General features: G+C 41.6%; 1 protein-coding gene, 1 long non-coding RNA gene and 1 other non-coding gene across 7 annotated transcripts in view; 1 reads left to right on the forward strand and 2 right to left on the reverse strand.

Annotated features, from left to right (window-relative positions):
• The window catches only part of LOC135971269 (uncharacterized), a 34,755-nt gene extending 27,972 nt beyond the window's left edge, over positions 1–6,783 (forward strand). The window contains exon 3 of the long non-coding RNA XR_010587349.2: positions 6,646–6,783. This is a non-coding gene — a long non-coding RNA (uncharacterized lncRNA). The remainder of the gene's footprint in view (positions 1–6,645) is intronic.
• PRKAA1 (protein kinase AMP-activated catalytic subunit alpha 1) overlaps positions 1–16,390 on the reverse strand; it is a 40,756-nt gene extending 24,366 nt beyond the window's left edge. For 2 of the 5 annotated variants that reach the window (XM_073993364.1, XM_045393663.3), the window contains exons 1-2: positions 16,109–16,223; positions 660–711 (exon numbers count right to left, since the gene is read on the reverse strand). Coding sequence is in view for 1 of the 5 variants with exons in the window: in XM_005556788.5 (XP_005556845.1) it covers positions 16,109–16,235 (127 nt within the window). In the remaining 4 variants the exon portion in view is untranslated. Of the gene's footprint in view, positions 1–659; positions 712–16,108 lie in introns of all 5 variants that reach the window. The other 3 variants (XM_073993362.1, XM_073993363.1, XM_005556788.5) reach the window with 2 other exon arrangements.
• Positions 6,765–6,900, reverse strand: LOC123574270 (small nucleolar RNA SNORA57). Its single transcript, XR_006699156.2, has one exon. It is a non-coding gene; the product is annotated as a small nucleolar RNA SNORA57 (small nucleolar RNA).
• Positions 16,391–18,685: the final 2,295 nt, after the last annotated feature.

Here is an 18,685-nt window from a genome sequence, read left to right on the forward strand (position 1 = left end):
TTCTTATAAACATGAAAAACAAGTTATATATGCACTTTACATTTTTTAGCTACACAAAAAAATTTATATAAAAATGGTAATATGCTAAAATGAAAATAGTTATTCCACTGTGATCCTTTTTTAATTTTACTTGCTATTTTGTATTCTTACCAGTTAGAAAAAAAATTTCCAAGGCCGGGCGTGGTAGCTCAAGCCTGTAATCCGAGCACTTTGGGAGGACGAGGTGGGCGGATCACAAGGTCAGGAGTTTGAGACCAGTTTGGTCAACATGGTGAAACCCCATCTCTACTAAAAATACAAAAAAAATTAGCCAGGTGTATTGGCATGTACCTGTAATCCCAGCTACTTAGGAGGCTGAGGCAGGAGAAACACTTGAACCTGAGAGGCAGAGGTTGCAGTGAGTGGAGATCATGCCACCGCACTCCAGCCTGGGCAAAAGAGCAAGACTCCATCTCAAAAAATAAATAAATAAAAATATTTTCCAAAGAGGGGAAAAAAACAATTACAAGTAGTATTAGCAGATTCACCTTTTTTGGGAGTAGAGCTGAATAGGGTTGAACCCCTCATTCTAGTTGCACAATATGAAAGCAATATGTATACAAAGCACAGATTTTATAGTCGCACAGACCTCGGTTTTATTCCTGTTTGAAGGTACTTACTAGACGTTTGACTTGGGCAAGTTAAAAAAACTTCAACCTTCTATTTACTCATCTGTAAAATAAGAATACCACATACTCCATAAGGGTGACTATAATAAATACATGAAATAGTGTTTGTAAAGCACTTTACACAATGCCTGGCACATAGGAAGTGATTGATAAATGGTAGCTATTATTATTTAGGGTTATTTATTTTCCACTGCTCCCAGACCTGTTCCCCCATCTTTATCTAATCAGCCCTGAATTATTTGTTTTAATCTCTGAATAGCCAGTTTTATCTCAGCTCTGACTGGTGCTCCCTATCCATTAGATGCAATAGCATTCCTTTATCCAGGTACATAAGTGCTAAATAAATAATAGCTGTCATTTTAATGTATCTAGCTCCCATTCCCATATACTTCAATCCCTCCAACCTGCTCCACCACCCCTACCCCACCACCACTACCATCAATCCTCAGATTTCTACCTTCCAAAGTTCAACTCATTTCCTGACTTTGGTTAATGTTCAACAGATTACTATCAGACATATATACACATAACACCAATCCTTGACAGTGATTTCACCTACTACAGGAACACTTGTTTGGTCACAGAAGAACACAGAGGAAAACAGCAACTTAATTTGATGTGAGTTTTAATAAACAAGGTTTTTTTTTTTTTTTTCAAAAACAATTTTTTACAACAAAAATCTAGTTCCATTACAATACATAATTAAGGTATACAACTTACTAGTTAATATTTGTACCATACTCACTTTGTACCCAAACATACTGACACACTCTTACCAAACTGGAAGATCTGGCAGTAGCAACATTTTACAGGAAACTGAGGCGCAGAAAGATGAAATAACTTGCCCAAAGTTACACAGCTAATGAATGGAAAAGCCAAAACTTCAACCCAGGTCAAACTCGAAAAGTTAGCTTTTTCCAAACATGGTAAGTGAAATTTGATAATTTTTTAAAAAGATAATCCTCAGAAAGACATGTAAACATACACATCCTTTCAATAAAACATAAATGGAAGTTAAACATATCAGAGAAATTCTTAATGTATACACAGTTTTGAAAAGAACAGACTGAATTCCCCGTACTAATAAGAATTACCCAAAAATGCATTCAATCATACAAATTCACTCATTCAAGAAATATGTGAGTACCAGTTGGTACTCCTACTATGTTCCAGGCACTGCTACTATGACCTCCTTCCTGTATCAGAACATGAATCTAGTGTACTGAAAACCTGCCTCATATAAATTTCAATGTCTTAGGATTCCACAGACATTTTATTTTATTTTATTTTATTTATTTTTTAAGATGGAGTTTAGCTCTTGTTGCCCAGGCTGGAGTGCAATGGCGTGATCTCAGCTCACTGCAACCTCCGCCTCTTGGGTTCAAGCAATTCTCCTATCTCAGCCTCCCAAGTAGCGGGGATTACAGGCACCTACCACCTCGCCCAGCTAATTTTTGTATGTTTAGTAGAGATGGGGTTTCACCATGTTGGTCAGGCTGGTCTTGAACTCCTGACCTCAGGTGATCTGCCCCCCACTCAGCCTCCCAAAGTGCTGGGATTACAGGCATGAGCCACCGTGCCCAGCCTACAGACATTTTATTAATACATTCTATCAAACCAATTTAAAAGTTACTCAAAAACTAAGAAAGAAAGCATAAAACTAAAAGCATACAAAATATAAAAACAAGTGTAGTGAAGTGAATAACGTCCCCACAAAATCCATGTCAACCCAGAATCTCTGATTGTTATATTATTTGGAAATAGGATCTTTACAGATGTGGTTAGTGAAGGATTTGAAGATGAAATCTTACTGGATTTAGAGTGAGCCCTATATCTAATGCCTGGTATCCTTACAAGAAGAGGAGAGAACACACACACAGAGAGAGCGAGCGAGCGAACTAGCTAGCAAGCAAGAGAGCGCAGCCATGTGAAGACAGAGGCAGAGACTGGAGTTATGCTATTACAAACCAAGGAACATCAGGAGCCACAAGAAGCTGGAAGAGGGCCGGGCATGGTGGTTCACGCCTGTAATCCCAGCACTTTGGTAGGCCGAGGCGGGTGGATCACTTGAGGTCAGGAGTTCGAGACCAGCCTGGCCAACATGGCGAAACCCCATCTCTACTAAAAATACAAAAATTACCCAGGTGTGGCAGAACGCGCCTGTAGTCCCAGCTACTTGGGAGACTGAGGCAGAAGAATCACTTGTTGAATCCAGGAGGAGGAGATTGCAGTGAAATGAGATCACGCCACTGCACTCTATTCTGGGTGACAGAATGAGACTCCGTCTCAAGGAAAAAAAAAGAAAAAAGCAGCAGCAGCTGGAAGAGGCAAGGAACAGATTCTCTACTAGAGCCTTCAGAAGAAACATGGCCCTGATGGCCATTTGATTTCAAATTTCTGACCTCCAACACTGGCAAAGAATAATTTTCTGTTGCTGTAAGTCATTGAATCTGTGGCACTGTTACTGCAACCCTAGAAACGGATATAGTTAGTTTATCAGTTGAAAAGTGGATTTTCTAAAGAAGTACATAATCACAGAGCTGAAGAATAGTGTAACTGAACTGAAAAATTCAATCAAGGGGTTCAACTGCAGGCTACATCAAGCAGAAGAAACGATTAGTAATTAGAAGACAGGCCACTGGAAATCATACGACTTGAGGAAGAAAAGGATAAAGAATGAAAAACAGTGGTCAGGCATGGTGGCTCCCGCCTGTAATCCCAGCACCTTGGGAGGCCAAGGCAGGCGGAGCACTTGAGGTTAAGAGTTCAAAACAGGCCTGGCCAACATAGTGAAACCCTGTCTCTACTAAAAACACACACACAAAAAAAATTAGTTGTGAGTCATGGTGTACTCCTGTAATCCTAGCTACTTGGGAGGCTGAGGTGGGAGGATCGCTTGAAAAGAGCAGGCAGAGGTTGCAGTGAGCCGAGATCTCGCCACTACACTCTGGCCTGGGCAACAAAGTGAGACTTCGTCTCAAACAAACAAACAAAAAGAAACAGAAAAAGAAATGGTAAAGGAAGTTCTTTAAGCTGAAGAAAGACACTAATGAGTAACAAGAAAATACATGAAAAGTATAAAACTCAATGGAAAAAGTAAGTATACTGTCAAACCCAAAACACACTAATACTGTAATAGTGGTGAGTAAATCAATTATATATCTAATATAAAGGTTAAAAGAGAAAACTACTAAGAATAGTTAAAGCTGGCCAGGCACGGTGGCTCACACCTATAATCCCAGCACTTTGAGAGGCCGAAGCAGGTGGATCACCTGAGGCTGGGAGTTTGAGACCAGCCTGACCAACATGGAGAAACCCTGTCTCTACTAAAAATACAAAATTAGCCGGAGGTGGTGGCGCGTGCCTGTAATCCCAGCTACTCACAAGGCTGAGGCAGGAGAATAACTTGAACCCCTGGGAGGCGGAGGCTGGGGTGAGCCAAGATCGCGCCGTTGCACTCTGGGCAGCAAGAGTGAAACTCCGTCTCAAAAAAATAATAAAGCTACAATAATCTGTTAAAGATACAAATTATTTTTAAAATGTATATTGTGACATCATGAACATAAAACATGGAGGAGGGGGAGTAAAAACAGAACTTGTGTATGTGATCAAAGTTAACTTGTTACCAGCTTATATACCAGTTATAAGATGTTTTATGTAAGCCACAGGGTAACTACAAAGCAAAAGCCTTTGCTTTTGCAAAAGATAAAAAGAAAAACTCCAAAGCGAACCACTACAGAAAGCTATCGAGCCACAAAGGGGGAAAGTAATCGTGAAAGGAACAAAGGTTCTACAGAAAAACTAGAAAACAATTAACAAAATGGCACTACTAAGTCCTTACCTATCAATAATTACTTTGATTTTAAATAAAATTCTCCAAACAATAGGCATAGAGTGGCTAAATGGATAAAAAACAAGACCCAACTCTACGCTGCCTATAATAGAGACTCACTTCACTATAAAGGACACTCACAGACCTCATAGACTGAAAATGAAGGGACTGAAAAAGATATTTCATACAAATGCAAACAGAAAGAGAACAGAGGTAGCGATACTTATTTCAGACAAAATAGACTTGAGGTCCAAAGAGAACAAAGCTGGAGGCATCACACTACCATGTCTGAAAATATATTACAAACCTATAGTAATTAAAACAGCATGGCACTGACATAAAAACAGACATGTCAACCAATGGAATAGGATGAACAGCCCAGAATAAACGCATATATCTACAGTCAATGGATTTTTGACAAAGGTGCCAAGACTACACAATGGGGAAAGGACAGTCTCTTCAATAATGTTATTTGAAAAACTGGGTAGCCGCATACAGAAGAATGGAAATGGACCCTTATCTCACCCCTTAACAAGTATCAACTTAAAATGGATTAAATTTAAGACCTGAAATTATAAACCTACTAGAAGAAAACTTAGACGAGAAGCTCCATGACACGGGGTGGACAATTATTTCTTGGATATGACCCCCTAATGCACAGGCAAAAAAAGCAATAATAAACAAATGGTATGACATCAAACTAAAAAGCTTCTGTACAGCAAAAAACAAACAAACAGGCCGGGCGCGGTGGCTTACGCCTGTAATCCCAACACTTTGGCAGGCTGTGGCAGGCGGATCAGAAGGTCAGGAGTTCGAGACCAGCCTGACCAACATGGTGAAGCACCGTCTCTACTAAAAATACAAAATTAGCTGAGCGGAGCGGTGCACACCTATAGTCCCAACTACTCATGAGGCTGAGGCAGGAGAATCACTTGAACCAGGGAGGCAGAGGTTGCTGTGAGCCGATTGCACTCCAGCCTGGGCGACAGAGCAAGACTCCATCTCAAAAAAAAAAAAAAAAAAAAAAAAAAAAAAAAACACAAATAAACAAGAACAAATAGAGTGAAGAGACAAACTAAAGACTGAGAAAACATATTTACAAATAAAGCATCAGATATATAGCTAATATCCAGCCAGGCACAGTGGCTCATGCCTATAATCTCAGCACTTTGGGAGGCCGAGGCGGGTGGACTGCTTGAGCCCAGGAGTACAAGACCAGTCTAAGCAACATGGTGAGACCCTGTCTCTATAAAACATACATAAATTAGCCAGGTGTGGTGGTGTATGCCTGTAGTCCCAGCAGAGGTGGGAGGATCGCTTGAGCCCAGGAGATCAAGGTTGCAGTGAGCCATGATCATGCCACTGCACTCCAGCCTGGGCAACAGAGTGAGACACTGTCTAAAAAATAAAAATAAAAAATAAAAAAGACAAATAAATGGCCAACAGATAGATGAAAAAAATGCTGAACATCTCTAATCGTAAGAGAAATGCAAATTAAAGCCACAATAAGGTATCGCCTCACACCTGTTAGACTGGCTATTATCAAAAAGATGAAAGATAAGTATTCACAAGGACACAGAGAAATGGAACACTTATACACTGTTGGTGGAACTATAAATACAGCCATTTTGTAAAACAATATAGAGGTTCCTCACAAAACTAAAAATAGAATTACTATATGATCCAGCAATCCCATTACTGAGTATAAATCCAAAGGAATTGAAATCAGTATGTCAGAGGTGTCTAAGACTCACTTATATTTGGAATCTAAAAAGGCAAACTCACAGAAGTAGAGAGTAGAATGGTGATTACCAGTAGCTGGGGTAAGTGGGGCTGGAGGGGAAAAGGAAGATATTGGTCAATGGCTACATAAAATTAAGGGAACAGGATCCTGGTGTTGTATTGCATAGCATCATGATTACAGTTAATATATTAATTTTTCAAAAGAGTTAAAAAAGGGAACTTTAAATGTTCTCACCACAAAGTAATGATAAATATTTGAGGAGATGGATATACTACTTGGCCTGATTTGATCAGTGTAGAATGTATGTATACATGTATCAAAACATCACATTGTGCCCCATAAATATATACAGTTGTTATTTATTCATTAAAGAGATTTTCTTTTTTATTTCTTTATGGTAGGAATGGCCTTTATTGGTTGCAATGGGAAGCAAAAGAAGAGACCTGAAATCAAATGAGAAAGCGTAAGCATCCTCAGGAGCAGCCCACTGGATCTCAGTTCTGCCCTGCTCAGAGAAGTTCAGTATCCAGGCAACTGAGGACAGAACCGGCTGGCACCAAAGTCATGATGTTGAGGGGGCCAGAGCCCCTTTCCCTCTGCCTCCATACATAACAGGGAGCAGGACCACACAGTCAGTCCCTGACAAGAAAAGGAGGGTGGATTTTCTGAAATATGATATTCACCATTAAAATTAACAAGTTAACAAAAGTAATATTTTTTGAAAACAGCTTTTCTAATTGTACTACACATGGTCACGACTTCTTAAATGGAACACACTGTACATGAAGACTGGGAACCAAGCAAATGTTAACTTATGAGTATCAACTGCTCCTTATACCCTCACACAGTGACAACAGTGGGAGTTATTTAGTGGCATAGGGTTTTTTGCTCCCAGCCTAGAATGTTCCAGCTCCTGTGGTTTTCTGCTTTTTGAATTTGTATCCCAGCCTTTATAGCCTATCAGGAATCAACTCTTTTTCTTTTTCCTTTTTTTTTTTGTTGAGATAGAGTCTCACTCTATCACTAGGCTGGAGTGCAGTGGTGCAATCTCAGCTCACTGCAACCTGTGCCTCCCGGATTCAAGTGATTCTCCTGCCTCAGCCTCCTGAGTAGCTGGGACTACGGGAATGTGCCACGCCCAGCTAATTTTGTATTTTTACTAGAGATGGCGTCTCACCATGTGGGCCAGGGAGGTCTCGATCTCCTGACCTCGTGATCCACCCACCTCCCACTGTGCCCAGCCCAGGATTCTACTCTTAAATCCCCTCTCCAATGTTCTCCGTGGGGATTCTAATTTTCTATGGGCTAGAAAAATAATAAAACGAAAACTATTAGAATAAATTTTCTAAAGTACGCTCTACAACACACTAGAACTGAAGACTCTCCAGGGAAAAAGATTGCATAATCAAGTATGTCTGGGAAAGGATGTATATTTCCTATATTTCCATTTGGTAGGAAATAACCTTTTTTTTTTTTAAGATGGAGTCTCACTCTATCGCCCAGGCTGGAGTGCAGTGGTGCGATCTCGGCTCACTGCAACCTCCGCCTCCCGAGTTCAAGCGATTCTCCTACCTCAGGCTCCAGAGTAGCTACGGCTAAAGGGGCCCGCCACCATGCCTGAGTAATTTTTGTATTTTTAATAGAGACAGGGTTTCACCATATTGCCCAGGCTAGTCTCAAACTCCTGACCTTGTTATCCGCCCGCCTCGGCCTCCCAAAGTGCTGGGATTATAGGCATGACCCACCACGCCCAGTCACATTTATTATTTAATGTGTTAATAATAAGCACAGTGAGTCCCTTTCGTACACTCACTATGCTTATTAACACGTTAAAGCTCTGAGAAGTCCTAAAGAAACCTCGTAAATTTTGTATAACATGATTATTCCCGATTTTAATTTGATACAAATTTTTTCCTCTAAGAGTCTGAAATAATATCCCAACACTGATGACTCTAAAATGTTCTCATTTAGGGTGGGCAATATCCCCTCCACGTTACCCATTCTTCCCCTCCCTCTTTCATCTCAGCAAAATCTTGGTAATTGAAGGCCATCATATTATAATCTGTTACATTTCCCTTACTCGAAGCAACAGAAATATTTGCCTGAATCCAGTTACCAACATACTTCACTATTAAAATTTAAGTAGCATAATACTTTTTCTTTTTTTTTTGAGATGGAATCTCGCTCTATTGCCAGGCTGGAGTGCAGTGACACAATCTCGGCTCATTGCAACCTCCACCTCCCGGGTTCAAGCGATTCTCCTGCCTCATCCTGCCAAGTAGCTGGGACAACAGGCACATGCCACCACGCCCAGCTATTTTTGTATTTTTAGTAGAGATTGGGTTTCACCATGTTGGCCAGGATGGTCTCAATATCTTGACCTCGTGATCCGCCCACCTCGGCCTCCCAAAGTGCTGGGATTACAGGCATAAGCCACCGCGCCCGGCCTTCAGTAGCATAATACTTTTTAAAACATGGCATCTAATAGCTTAGGAGACACTCACATTATCACATTTGAGCATAAACCTACGATGGAGGTATTGCCCTTTACAGATAAAGAAACTGAGGTCCTAAGAGATTCTATAAGTTGTGGAAGTAAAGCTATTGTGATCAAGTTGGGACAGGTCTTCTGACTCCAAGTCTTTTGACCTATCCATTCTCCCCAACATCACTGTGCAGTGAGAGGGACAAAGGGCTTGGCATGGTATCAGAAACTAAACTGTTTTCTCAAAACCAGGCTAAATATTCTCCCCAGTGAGTAAACTCAGCTGTAGCCAAACTAAATGCTGTTCCATAGTCAATCAATGAATGTAGTAAATGGACTTTGTCAGGCATATGCATTACTAAGGGATTCCCCCCTTTTTCAAAATTCAAACTTTACTCTTTAGACTGTTAGTTTTTAGAATAGTGCTAAGGTTTTGCTTTTAAATGAAATGGAAGATAAATATTTTAGCCATGGAAGACTTGCACGTTACTCAGAGCAAAGGTTACCAGCATTCACAATGCACTCCTCACAAGAATAGCAGATTAGTCAACTAAATATTAGCTAACAACCATGCTAGTGCTATCTAAGGGAACTTTGTCTAACTGCATAACATTGTAACAAATGCTCTTCTAATTGGATATATAATCCTGCAGGGAAACAAGATCATACTTTGAAACAGAGGATTTTAATGGGGTAGAGAAGCAGCAAAGATAGAAATATCTACTAAAGATATTCCAGACGCCTAACCATTTCATTCCCACTTTAAAATCGAAAGAATAAAAACGTGTTAAGGAAATAGCTTAATCCTGGGGAAGGGCGGGCTTTAAAAGCTATGGGTGGTAATTTAAGAAAGCAAACAAAACATTTCAAGCACATCAAGGGCATTCCACATACCCATGAGCCACCATCAGCTTAAGCAATAAAACATTACAGATACAACTCAAGCCCTGCATGACTCCTCCCAGATTCCCTTATCCTTCATCTGTCCTCAGAAGTAACCACTATCCTGAATTTGATGTTTGTGTTTCCCACGTTTATATATTTTCACATGGTTATGAATCCATAAAAAATATAGTAACATTATTTTTCATGTTTTTTATAAATGTAATTGTATATATTTTGATAACACAATACCTGCACTATACACACAATTCAAAAGTACAAAAGCATCTACAGTGCAACAGTGTCCTCCTGTACCTAGTCCCCTATATTGAGCAACTAACATAACGAAGCTTGTGTGTATCTTTAAAGAGACACACTCTATATATAAAAGCAGTCACACTTAAGATACAGATTTGCCCCTGCCTTTTATACATAAGTGGTAGGCATATTAAACACACTGTTCTACTTTTTCCTCTTAAAAATACACCCTGGAAATTGTTCTCTAAAATATACAAAGTTCCTCCCTTTTTCTTTCTTAATGTTTGAAAAGTATTTCACTACATGGATAAACCATTACTATTACATTATTAGAAAGGTTACTTCCAAAGTTTTGTATTAATATTTACAACAGGCCGGGCGCGGTGGCTCACGCCTGTAATCCCAGCACTTTGGGAGGCCGAGGCGGGCGGATCACAAGGTCAGGAGATCGAGACCACGGTGAAACCCCGTCTCTACTAAAAATACAAAAAAAATTAGCCGGGCGTGGTGGCGGCGCCTGTAGTCCCAGCTGCTCAGGAGGCTGAGGCAGGAGAATGCCGGGAACCCAGGAGGCGGAGCTTGCAGTGAGCCGAGATCGCGCTACTCACTCCAGCCTGGGAGACAGAGCGAGACTCCGTCTCAAAAAAAAAAAAAAAAAAAAATTTACAACAATATGGCAGTGAATAACCCATTATTTCATACACATGAGTACATCTATAGACTAATTCCTAGAAGTTGAATTGTTAGGTTAATTTTAATAAATGCTGTCACACTCATGTAGAGGTAGGATACCAATTTATACTCCACCAGCATAGTATGAGTGGTTCTGTAGGTTTTTAAAATGTATATAAATAACAGCAGACTATCCATATTCTTATATAACTTGCTTTTGAGGTCTAACCTTACACTTTTAAGACTCATTCACAATGATATATATAGCTCTAGTTCATGTTTATATATATATATTTTTTTTTTTTTTTAAATTTTTTTTTTTTTGAGACGGAGTCTCGCTCTGTCGCCCAGGCTGGAGTGCAGTGACGGGATCTCAGCTCACTGCAAGCTCCGCCTCCCGGGTTTACGTGATTCTCCTGCCTCAGCCTCCAGAGTAGCTGGGACTACAGGCGCCCGCCACCTCGCCCAGCTAGTTTTTGTATTTTTTTAGTAGAGATGGGGTTTCACTGTGTTAGCCAGGATGGTCTTTATATTTTTTACTTAAAGGAATTTTTAAATAACTTCGATGATTCATTCACAAAGAGTACAGTTACCTATGTAGTTGAAATTGCAGTTTTACACAGAAATACGAACTTAAGCCAAGCTTGGTGGCTCACGCCTGTAATCCCAGCACTTTGCGAGGCCGAGATGGGTGGATCACCTGAGGTCAGGAGTTCGAGACTAGCCTGGTCAATGTGGTGAAACCCCGTCTCTACTAAAAATACAAAAAAATATTAATCAGGCATAGTGGTGGGTGCCTAAAATCCCAACTACTTGGGAGGCTGAGGCTGAAGAATCGCTTGAACCCAGGAGGTGGAGGTTGCAGTGAGCTGAGATTGCACCATTGCACTCCAGCCTGGGAGACAAGAGTGAAACTCCATCTCAAAAAAAAAAAAAGAGAAATACTTACCAACTTAATAGTTTATATGTATAAATAACTCATTGGCCGAAGACATACCCAGCCTACCAAAGAGATCATCTTCTCTAGAAAAACTAACAAAGACTGCCATTTTAATGATATGACTCTGCTCATCCATGCTTTTTTTGGGCAGAGGGAAGGCCCACAAGGGCATGGAACCTAACACCTTGATAACTAGAAGTTAAAAAAAAAGATGCGTTGGAAACAATAAAGACAATTCAAGCATAATCACAAAATAACCCTAGTTTTCTGTAAACTTTCCTCTCTAAATGCTACCACTAAGTAACCAAACAAATTTTTTGGCCTATAAGAGGAAACAATCACTCCGAACTTCCAGCCTACTCTCCCCGCAAGATTAAATTTCCTATAAGCATGGAATATCATGCTGGGACTTTTTCTGCATATCAATATCATATATTTTATTAGATCCCTCTTCATGTTAAATTTACCTATATATATAACTAATTTTTAAAGCTTTCTTTATTCCAAATTGTCTAAATATATGGCTAACCCTATTATTTGCAAGAATTCTTGCATAATTAAGGCTACTGGTGTTAATTACCAACATCACCACGATAGTGGCCATTTCTGCCTGTTCACTGAGTATCCATGTCCCCCTTTCTCTCTCCTAACAACACCCATTTATGTGTAGGTATCTACCCTGTCCCTCTACACTATCCAAGTACTTAGAAGATGTCTCCTGGCCCAGCACAGTGGTTCAGGCCTGTAATCCCATCACTTTGGGAGGCTGAGGTGGGTGAGATCACCTGAGGTCAGGAGTTCCAGACCAGCCTGGCCAACATGGTGAAACCCCATCTCTACTAAAAATACAAAAATTAGCAGGACATGGTGGCTCACATCTATAATCCCAGCTACTAGGGAGGCTGGGGCAGAAGAATCACTTGAACCCAGGAGGCAGAGGTTGCAATGAGCTGAGATCACGCCAGTGCACTCCAGCCTGGGTGACAAGAGTGAAACTCCGTCCAAAAAAAAAAAAAAAAATGTTCCCTGTTCACCACATCCACACTAACATTTACTGCTTTTTGATTTTTTTATTATGGCCATTCTTGCAGGAGTGAGGTGGTATCACACTGTGGTTTTGATTTGCATTTCCCTGATCATTAGTGATGTTGAGCATTTTTTCATGTTTCTTGGCCATTTGTATATCTTCTTTTGAGAATTATCTATTCACATCTTTAGCCCACTTTTTGATGGGACTGTTTTTTTCTTATTTGTTTGAGTTCATCATAGATTCTGGATATTAGTCCTTTTTCAGATGTATTGATTAGGAAGATTTTCTCCCACTGTGTGGGTTGTCTGTTTACTCTGCTGACTGTTCCTTTTCCTGTGCAAAAGCTCTTCAGTTTAATTAGATCCCAGCTATTTATCTTTGTTTTTATTGCATTTGCTTTTGGGTTCTTGGTCATTAAATCCTTGCCTAAGCCAATGTCTAGAAGGGTTTTTCCAATGTTATCTTCTAGAATTTTTATAGTTTCAGGTCTTAGGTTTAAGTCCTTAATCCATCTTGAGTTGATTTTTTATGAGGTTGAGAGGTGAGAATCCAGTTGCATTCTCCTACATGTGGCTGGCCAATTATCCCAGCACCATTTGTTGAAAAGGGTAAACAGGGAACATTTCTACACTGCTAGTGGGAATGTAAACTAGTACAGCTGCTATGGAAAAGTGTGGATATTCCTTAAAGAACTAAAAGTAGAACTACCATTTGATCCAGCAATCCCTTCTGAAAAGAAGTCATTATTCTAAAAAGATACTTGCACATGCATGTTTACAGCAGCACAATTCACAATTGCAAAATCATGGAACAAATCCAAATGCCCATTAATCAATGTATGGATACAGAAACTGTGGTATATATATACACGACGGAATACTACGCAGCCATAAAAAGGAATGAATTAACAGCATTTGCAGTGACCTGGATAAGAGTGGAGACTATTATTCTAAGTGAAGTAACTCAGGAATGGAAAACCAACATAGTATGTTCTCATTACTGATACGTGGGAGCTAAGCTATGAGGACGCAAGGCATAAGAATGATACAATGGACTTTGGGGACTTGGGGGGAAGAGTGGGAAGGGGGTGAGGGATAAAAGACTACAAATATGGTGCAGTATATACTACTCCGGAGATAGGTGCAGCAAAATCTCACAAATCACCACTAAAGAACTTACTCATGTAACCAAATACCATCTGTACCCCAAAAACTTAAAGAAAAATTTAAAAAATAAAACAAATTTTTAAACAAAAGAATATGTCTCCCACCCACCCACCTCCTTTGCACACACACATCAAAGGGTCACATTCCTCCAAGGGCAATGCCATCCCCCTTGCTAACGCCTGCTTAGGAATACAAGCATAAGCCAATTGGCCCATGGCATTCCTAGCCACAGGGACTGGATGAGCCAATGAGACTCATAAGAGGTATGCTGGCTTCCCTGCTCTGGAGAACCACAGACAAGTTCTTCACTAGGTGAAGCTGGATTTTCTATTACTTGTGGCAAAAAGCATCCTAACTGTTAACTTAAAAAATGAACAGGTTAAAGATTCTGATCGGCCAGGCGCCGTGGCTCACGCCTGTAATCCCAGCACTTTGGGAGGCTGAGGTGGGTAGATCACCTGAGGTCAGGAGTTCGTGGCCAACACAGTGAAACCCCATCTCTACTAAAAATACGAAATTAGCTGGGTGTGGTGGTGGGCGCCTGTAATCCCAGCTACTCGGGAGGCTGGGGCAGGAGAACTGCTTGAACCCAGGAGGCGGAGGTTGCAGTGAGCCAAGATCGCACCACGGCACTCCAGTCTGGGCAACAGAGCAAGACTCCATCTTGGCAAAAAGAAAAATAGAAAAAAGAAAAAAAAATAGACTTGACTTTATTCAAGCATTCAAGTCTATATTAGGGGAATGATGAACACCCTAATCCAAGCAGAACTCTGGGAAGGGGTGGGGGCAAAAATGAACTTTTTTTTTTTTTTTTTACAAACACCTGTAAACTAAAGAGCAGTTTGTAATTGCTAACAAGAAATATCATAGCCAAAGATAAAGTTAAAACTTCCAGGGCACAGAAACATCTTATTGGCCTTATATGGACCTGTCCCAATGGCTGTTATTACCCAATTCTTGCATTTGCTTCTTAATTTGCTTCTTACTTCCTCCTGACATTGTCAGCCTTGCCGATTTTCATAAGAAGGTTCAGGCAGTTGCTTCCCTGTGGGATATACAACAATTTTCCAATTCTATGACTCAGAAAATGGCAAGAGAAGGAAGGGTTCTTCTCTTCTAACCCTAGACAAAATCAGAAAATGTTTATTTAGCTCTGGGAGAGTAAGGCTCAGTTGAGTTACGGTACAGACTTTCACAAACTTTTTTTCTTTCAAGTCAAATATTTACCAAGAACTTAGTATATGCAAGTCAGTCTATTATTTATCCAAAGCCAATGCATGAATTATTTTCATCAGTTCCAAACTTCCTTTCTCTGTATCCCTTATAGCAAAGTCAAATATTTTAAAGAAAAAAAAAAAAAATCACACCTCACAAAACTTGCAATTAAACGTTTTTTTGCCAGGATTGGTGGACTGAAGAGCAAGCTTATTTCCAGAATATTGTTTTGAAAGTGTACACATTTTTCTTTCTTTTAATTTCAATAGCTTTAGGGGCACAAGTGGCTTTAGGTTACACAGATGAACTGCATAGTGGTGAAGTCTGGGCTTTTAGTGTACCCGTCACTCGAATGGTGTACAATGCACCTAATATGCCTTTCTTAAAACAAAAGTTCAAATGTTTATTAGAATAATCGTTTATTAGAATACAAATAGCCTTTGAAAATAAGTGGAAACGAACTGTATTAATAAAGTAATAAATACTATCTGGAGGCAACATCTGAACTAACAACCAAGTTTCGCACGGAGAAACTCCTGTTAATTCGGAAACACTAAAGGCACAGTCTCATTCAGAACGTAAAGCATGCATCGCAAATACTGAACCAGTTTATATTCATTAACTGCTCCGAAGGAAACCAGTGATCCTTTCCGACGAGATGGCCTTTTTTAAAAAATGATGTCGGCTACCCACAAAGAAACCTTACTTCTGCGGAAACACATGTCGCTCTCGGGAAACAGCAGGGGCCGGTAAATCGACGGCCTCCTACAGAGGACGGAAATATGGACAACGCCGAGGACCGCCAAGGAAGCGATGGGCTGGCCCTGAGCCAAGGGAGCACAACCCGGGCGCACAAGAGGCTGTCTCCCCAGTGATCGCGCCCGGCGCCCCCTCTCAGCACCCAGAGCGCGCCACGCCGCCCGCCTGCCCCACCTGGGAAAGTTTGCACCTCCTCATCCCCGCCCCTCGCACCTACCAGCCCCTCCGGCCGCGGCGCCGTCGCCATGGTGACTGGTCCCCACCCCACCCCCACCCGGCTGTGCTGGCCGCGCCGCAGCCCGGCGGCGGCTGGGGAGAGCTCCCGCAGGATCCGGGACAGGGGCTGCCCAGCCCTGGAAAGGAGGGACGCAGCGGACGGGGGAGGATGAAGAGGTGCCGAAAGCGGAAGTCGTGCGGCTCCCCAGCTGGGGTCGAGCCTAGCCCCGGGGGTTCTCACCCTTCACTTTGCCGAAGGTGCCGACCCCCAGCGTGTCACCCAGGATGTAGTGGCCGATCTTCACCCGCCCGTCGTGTTTCTGCTTCTCGGCTGTCGCCATCTTTCTCCAGGAACTGAGTCTGCGCATGGCGCTGCGGGAGGGGGCGGAGGGGGCGGGCAGGGCCGCGCCGGGGGCGGGCGGGGAGGGGGTGGGGACGCGGGAGGGCAGCCGCCGAGCTGAGCCACCGCCCTGCGCCGCCAGCCCAGGCCCCGCAGCCGCCGTCGGGCGCAGACGCTCCCCCTGGCGGGGCGGGCGGGGGCTGCCGGGAGAAGCACCGGTACCCGCCTCCTCGCCCCGCATCCTCGGGCCTGGGCGCCCGCCCACCGGCACGCGGAGGGGCTTACTGGAACGATTAAGCGAACCGTCGCCCCCCCGGCTCCTTTCTCCTCTGGCAGAGTTTCTGCCGGCAGTGAGCTTCCCTAATTACCACTCTGGGGTCGGAGAAGACCCTTCTGCGGGTGATTCCAGAGGGGAGATGAGGACTGGGAAGCCCGCTTGAGTGATGCAGATCCGTGGCTTGTTACAAGGGGCGCGTGAATTAAAGCAAGGCAGGGGGCACCGCCCTGCCACTCCTTTCTAATCTTGATTCTGATCTTTCCTTCTTGGATGGAATCTAGAAGCCGCAGGAGTTTTCACTTGCGTCTGTGATGGAGTTTCCCTCTCCCCCCTCCCCGCCCCCGCCACCACCACCGCCGCCAACCCGCGCTCTTTTTTCGCTTGGAGCCCGTAAATTGCTACTGGACACCACGATGGCTCTAGGAGCGCTGTCGGTGTTTTCTTCTGGAGGTGATCCTGAAATTTCTTCCCCAAAGCAAACTCTGTTGCGAGGAGCAGGCTGGGGATATGTACAAGTGAATGTGTATTCCAAGAGGGGGATGATACGCAAATCTTTTGGTGTATAGGAATTAATACTTTCAGATTATCGGTAAAATGTATACGTTCACTGGACTGAGAACAAGGCTTACAGTTACATCAACCGGATCAACAAATATTTATTGTACTTACAATGAGTAATACTTAATGTATTATATAAACATAAATGGAACCATACCATAGCATAAAGTCTGCTTATTTTTAATAAAATGTTTGAGTTTGTTACTCAATTCCACTCCTCTAATTAGTAGTCAAAATCAAGTGTTCTGTTTTAAAACGTTTATATTCTCTCAGTTTTGGAATGTCATAGCAGTGGGCCAGTGTCAATGCCCCTCCCCCCAAAAAAAATTGCATCTTCATGAAAAGTAAAAAACTAATAGTCATTTTTAATCCCAACAAAAATCAATTACCCAACTCTCCTGATTTTCTCCTATTTCTGAAATCAAAGTAACATGCATTAGGCACCGTTTTCTTCCAAGGAAGATATTGCAGGGGAAGCAAAAGTTTCTGCCTTTGAGCTTAGAATTACACCAGATAAGCAGAGAACAGTTCCAGCTAGCCTTCACCAAGTTCCTACTGTATTGAGGACTGCACATTGTTTGAAGAGCAAAAAGTTAAGAAATCTTTGATTACTGATGTATTTGGGGGGCAGGTGGTGTGGTGGTTACTGTTGTAACTTTTGGTGTCTCGCTTTTTCACTTTTATCTGTTCGCCTTGTGAATTTCTACACAAGGCATCTCTGCAAAGCAGAATTTTTGGATTTTGGATCTCTGTAAAGCAGAAATAGCTCTCTGGATTTCCGTGTGCGGCAGGGAACCTTAAACTCCCTCCCCTCCCCAAATAGCATCTTAAATTACTTTAAGTTTTTATTATGTCTAGAATTTAACCCAGGAAAGTTCTGCCATTTCTTCTAACCTGAAAGAAAAAGATCTGACATCTCTCCTCAGGCCCAAGGGTGGGAGAGAGAGTACCCTAGGGAAAAAAAAAGGAAAAGATAGCAAAGGACCTCAACTGTGTACCACTCACTGAGCATGTTGCAAGGAACAAACTGAAGCTGAGTTTTGCAAATCCATTTGCCAATCTCTTCTTTAAACTATGAAAACTCAAGAAAGTAACATAACCTTTTTTTTTAGTAGAAACATCGGTTTGTTTCTGCTTTGTGCCATTGTAGATTATAATTCTATTTAATAAATAGTCATTAACTGGCATTTACACTTAAAAGCGTTTTTGGGGAGATAAAACCTCGAATTATAGATCAAAAAATTGGATAGAAGCTTAGACATCATCTTATCTAGTTTCCCATAGTCTCTGTTTAAAGCAGCTTTAATTGCTCAGTGTTTTTAATTTTGGTTTTGTTTCTTTTCCATTCATGTTGAGTTAAAAACTGAATCCAATTCACTGTTTGTAAGACTACTGTATTAAGAAGCCTCCTGTATTCCTTTGCTTTTTCTCTTAATTACCTTTTTAAATTTTTGTCACATTTTCTTCCACCCTGTCTTCCTTTCATTCTCCCATTGATCTATTCCCAAATGTTCACTTCCTTCATTCTTCAAACTTTTGTTAACTGCCAGACACTATAGAAAATTTCATTTTTCTAAAAAATGAAAAGTCACGGTCCCTACCTTGAAAGAGCTCATGGTCTACAGTAGCAGTCCTCTATATTC

This window comes from Macaca fascicularis, chromosome 6, assembly GCF_037993035.2.
Source record: "Macaca fascicularis isolate 582-1 chromosome 6, T2T-MFA8v1.1".
NCBI lineage: Eukaryota > Metazoa > Chordata > Mammalia > Primates > Cercopithecidae > Macaca > Macaca fascicularis.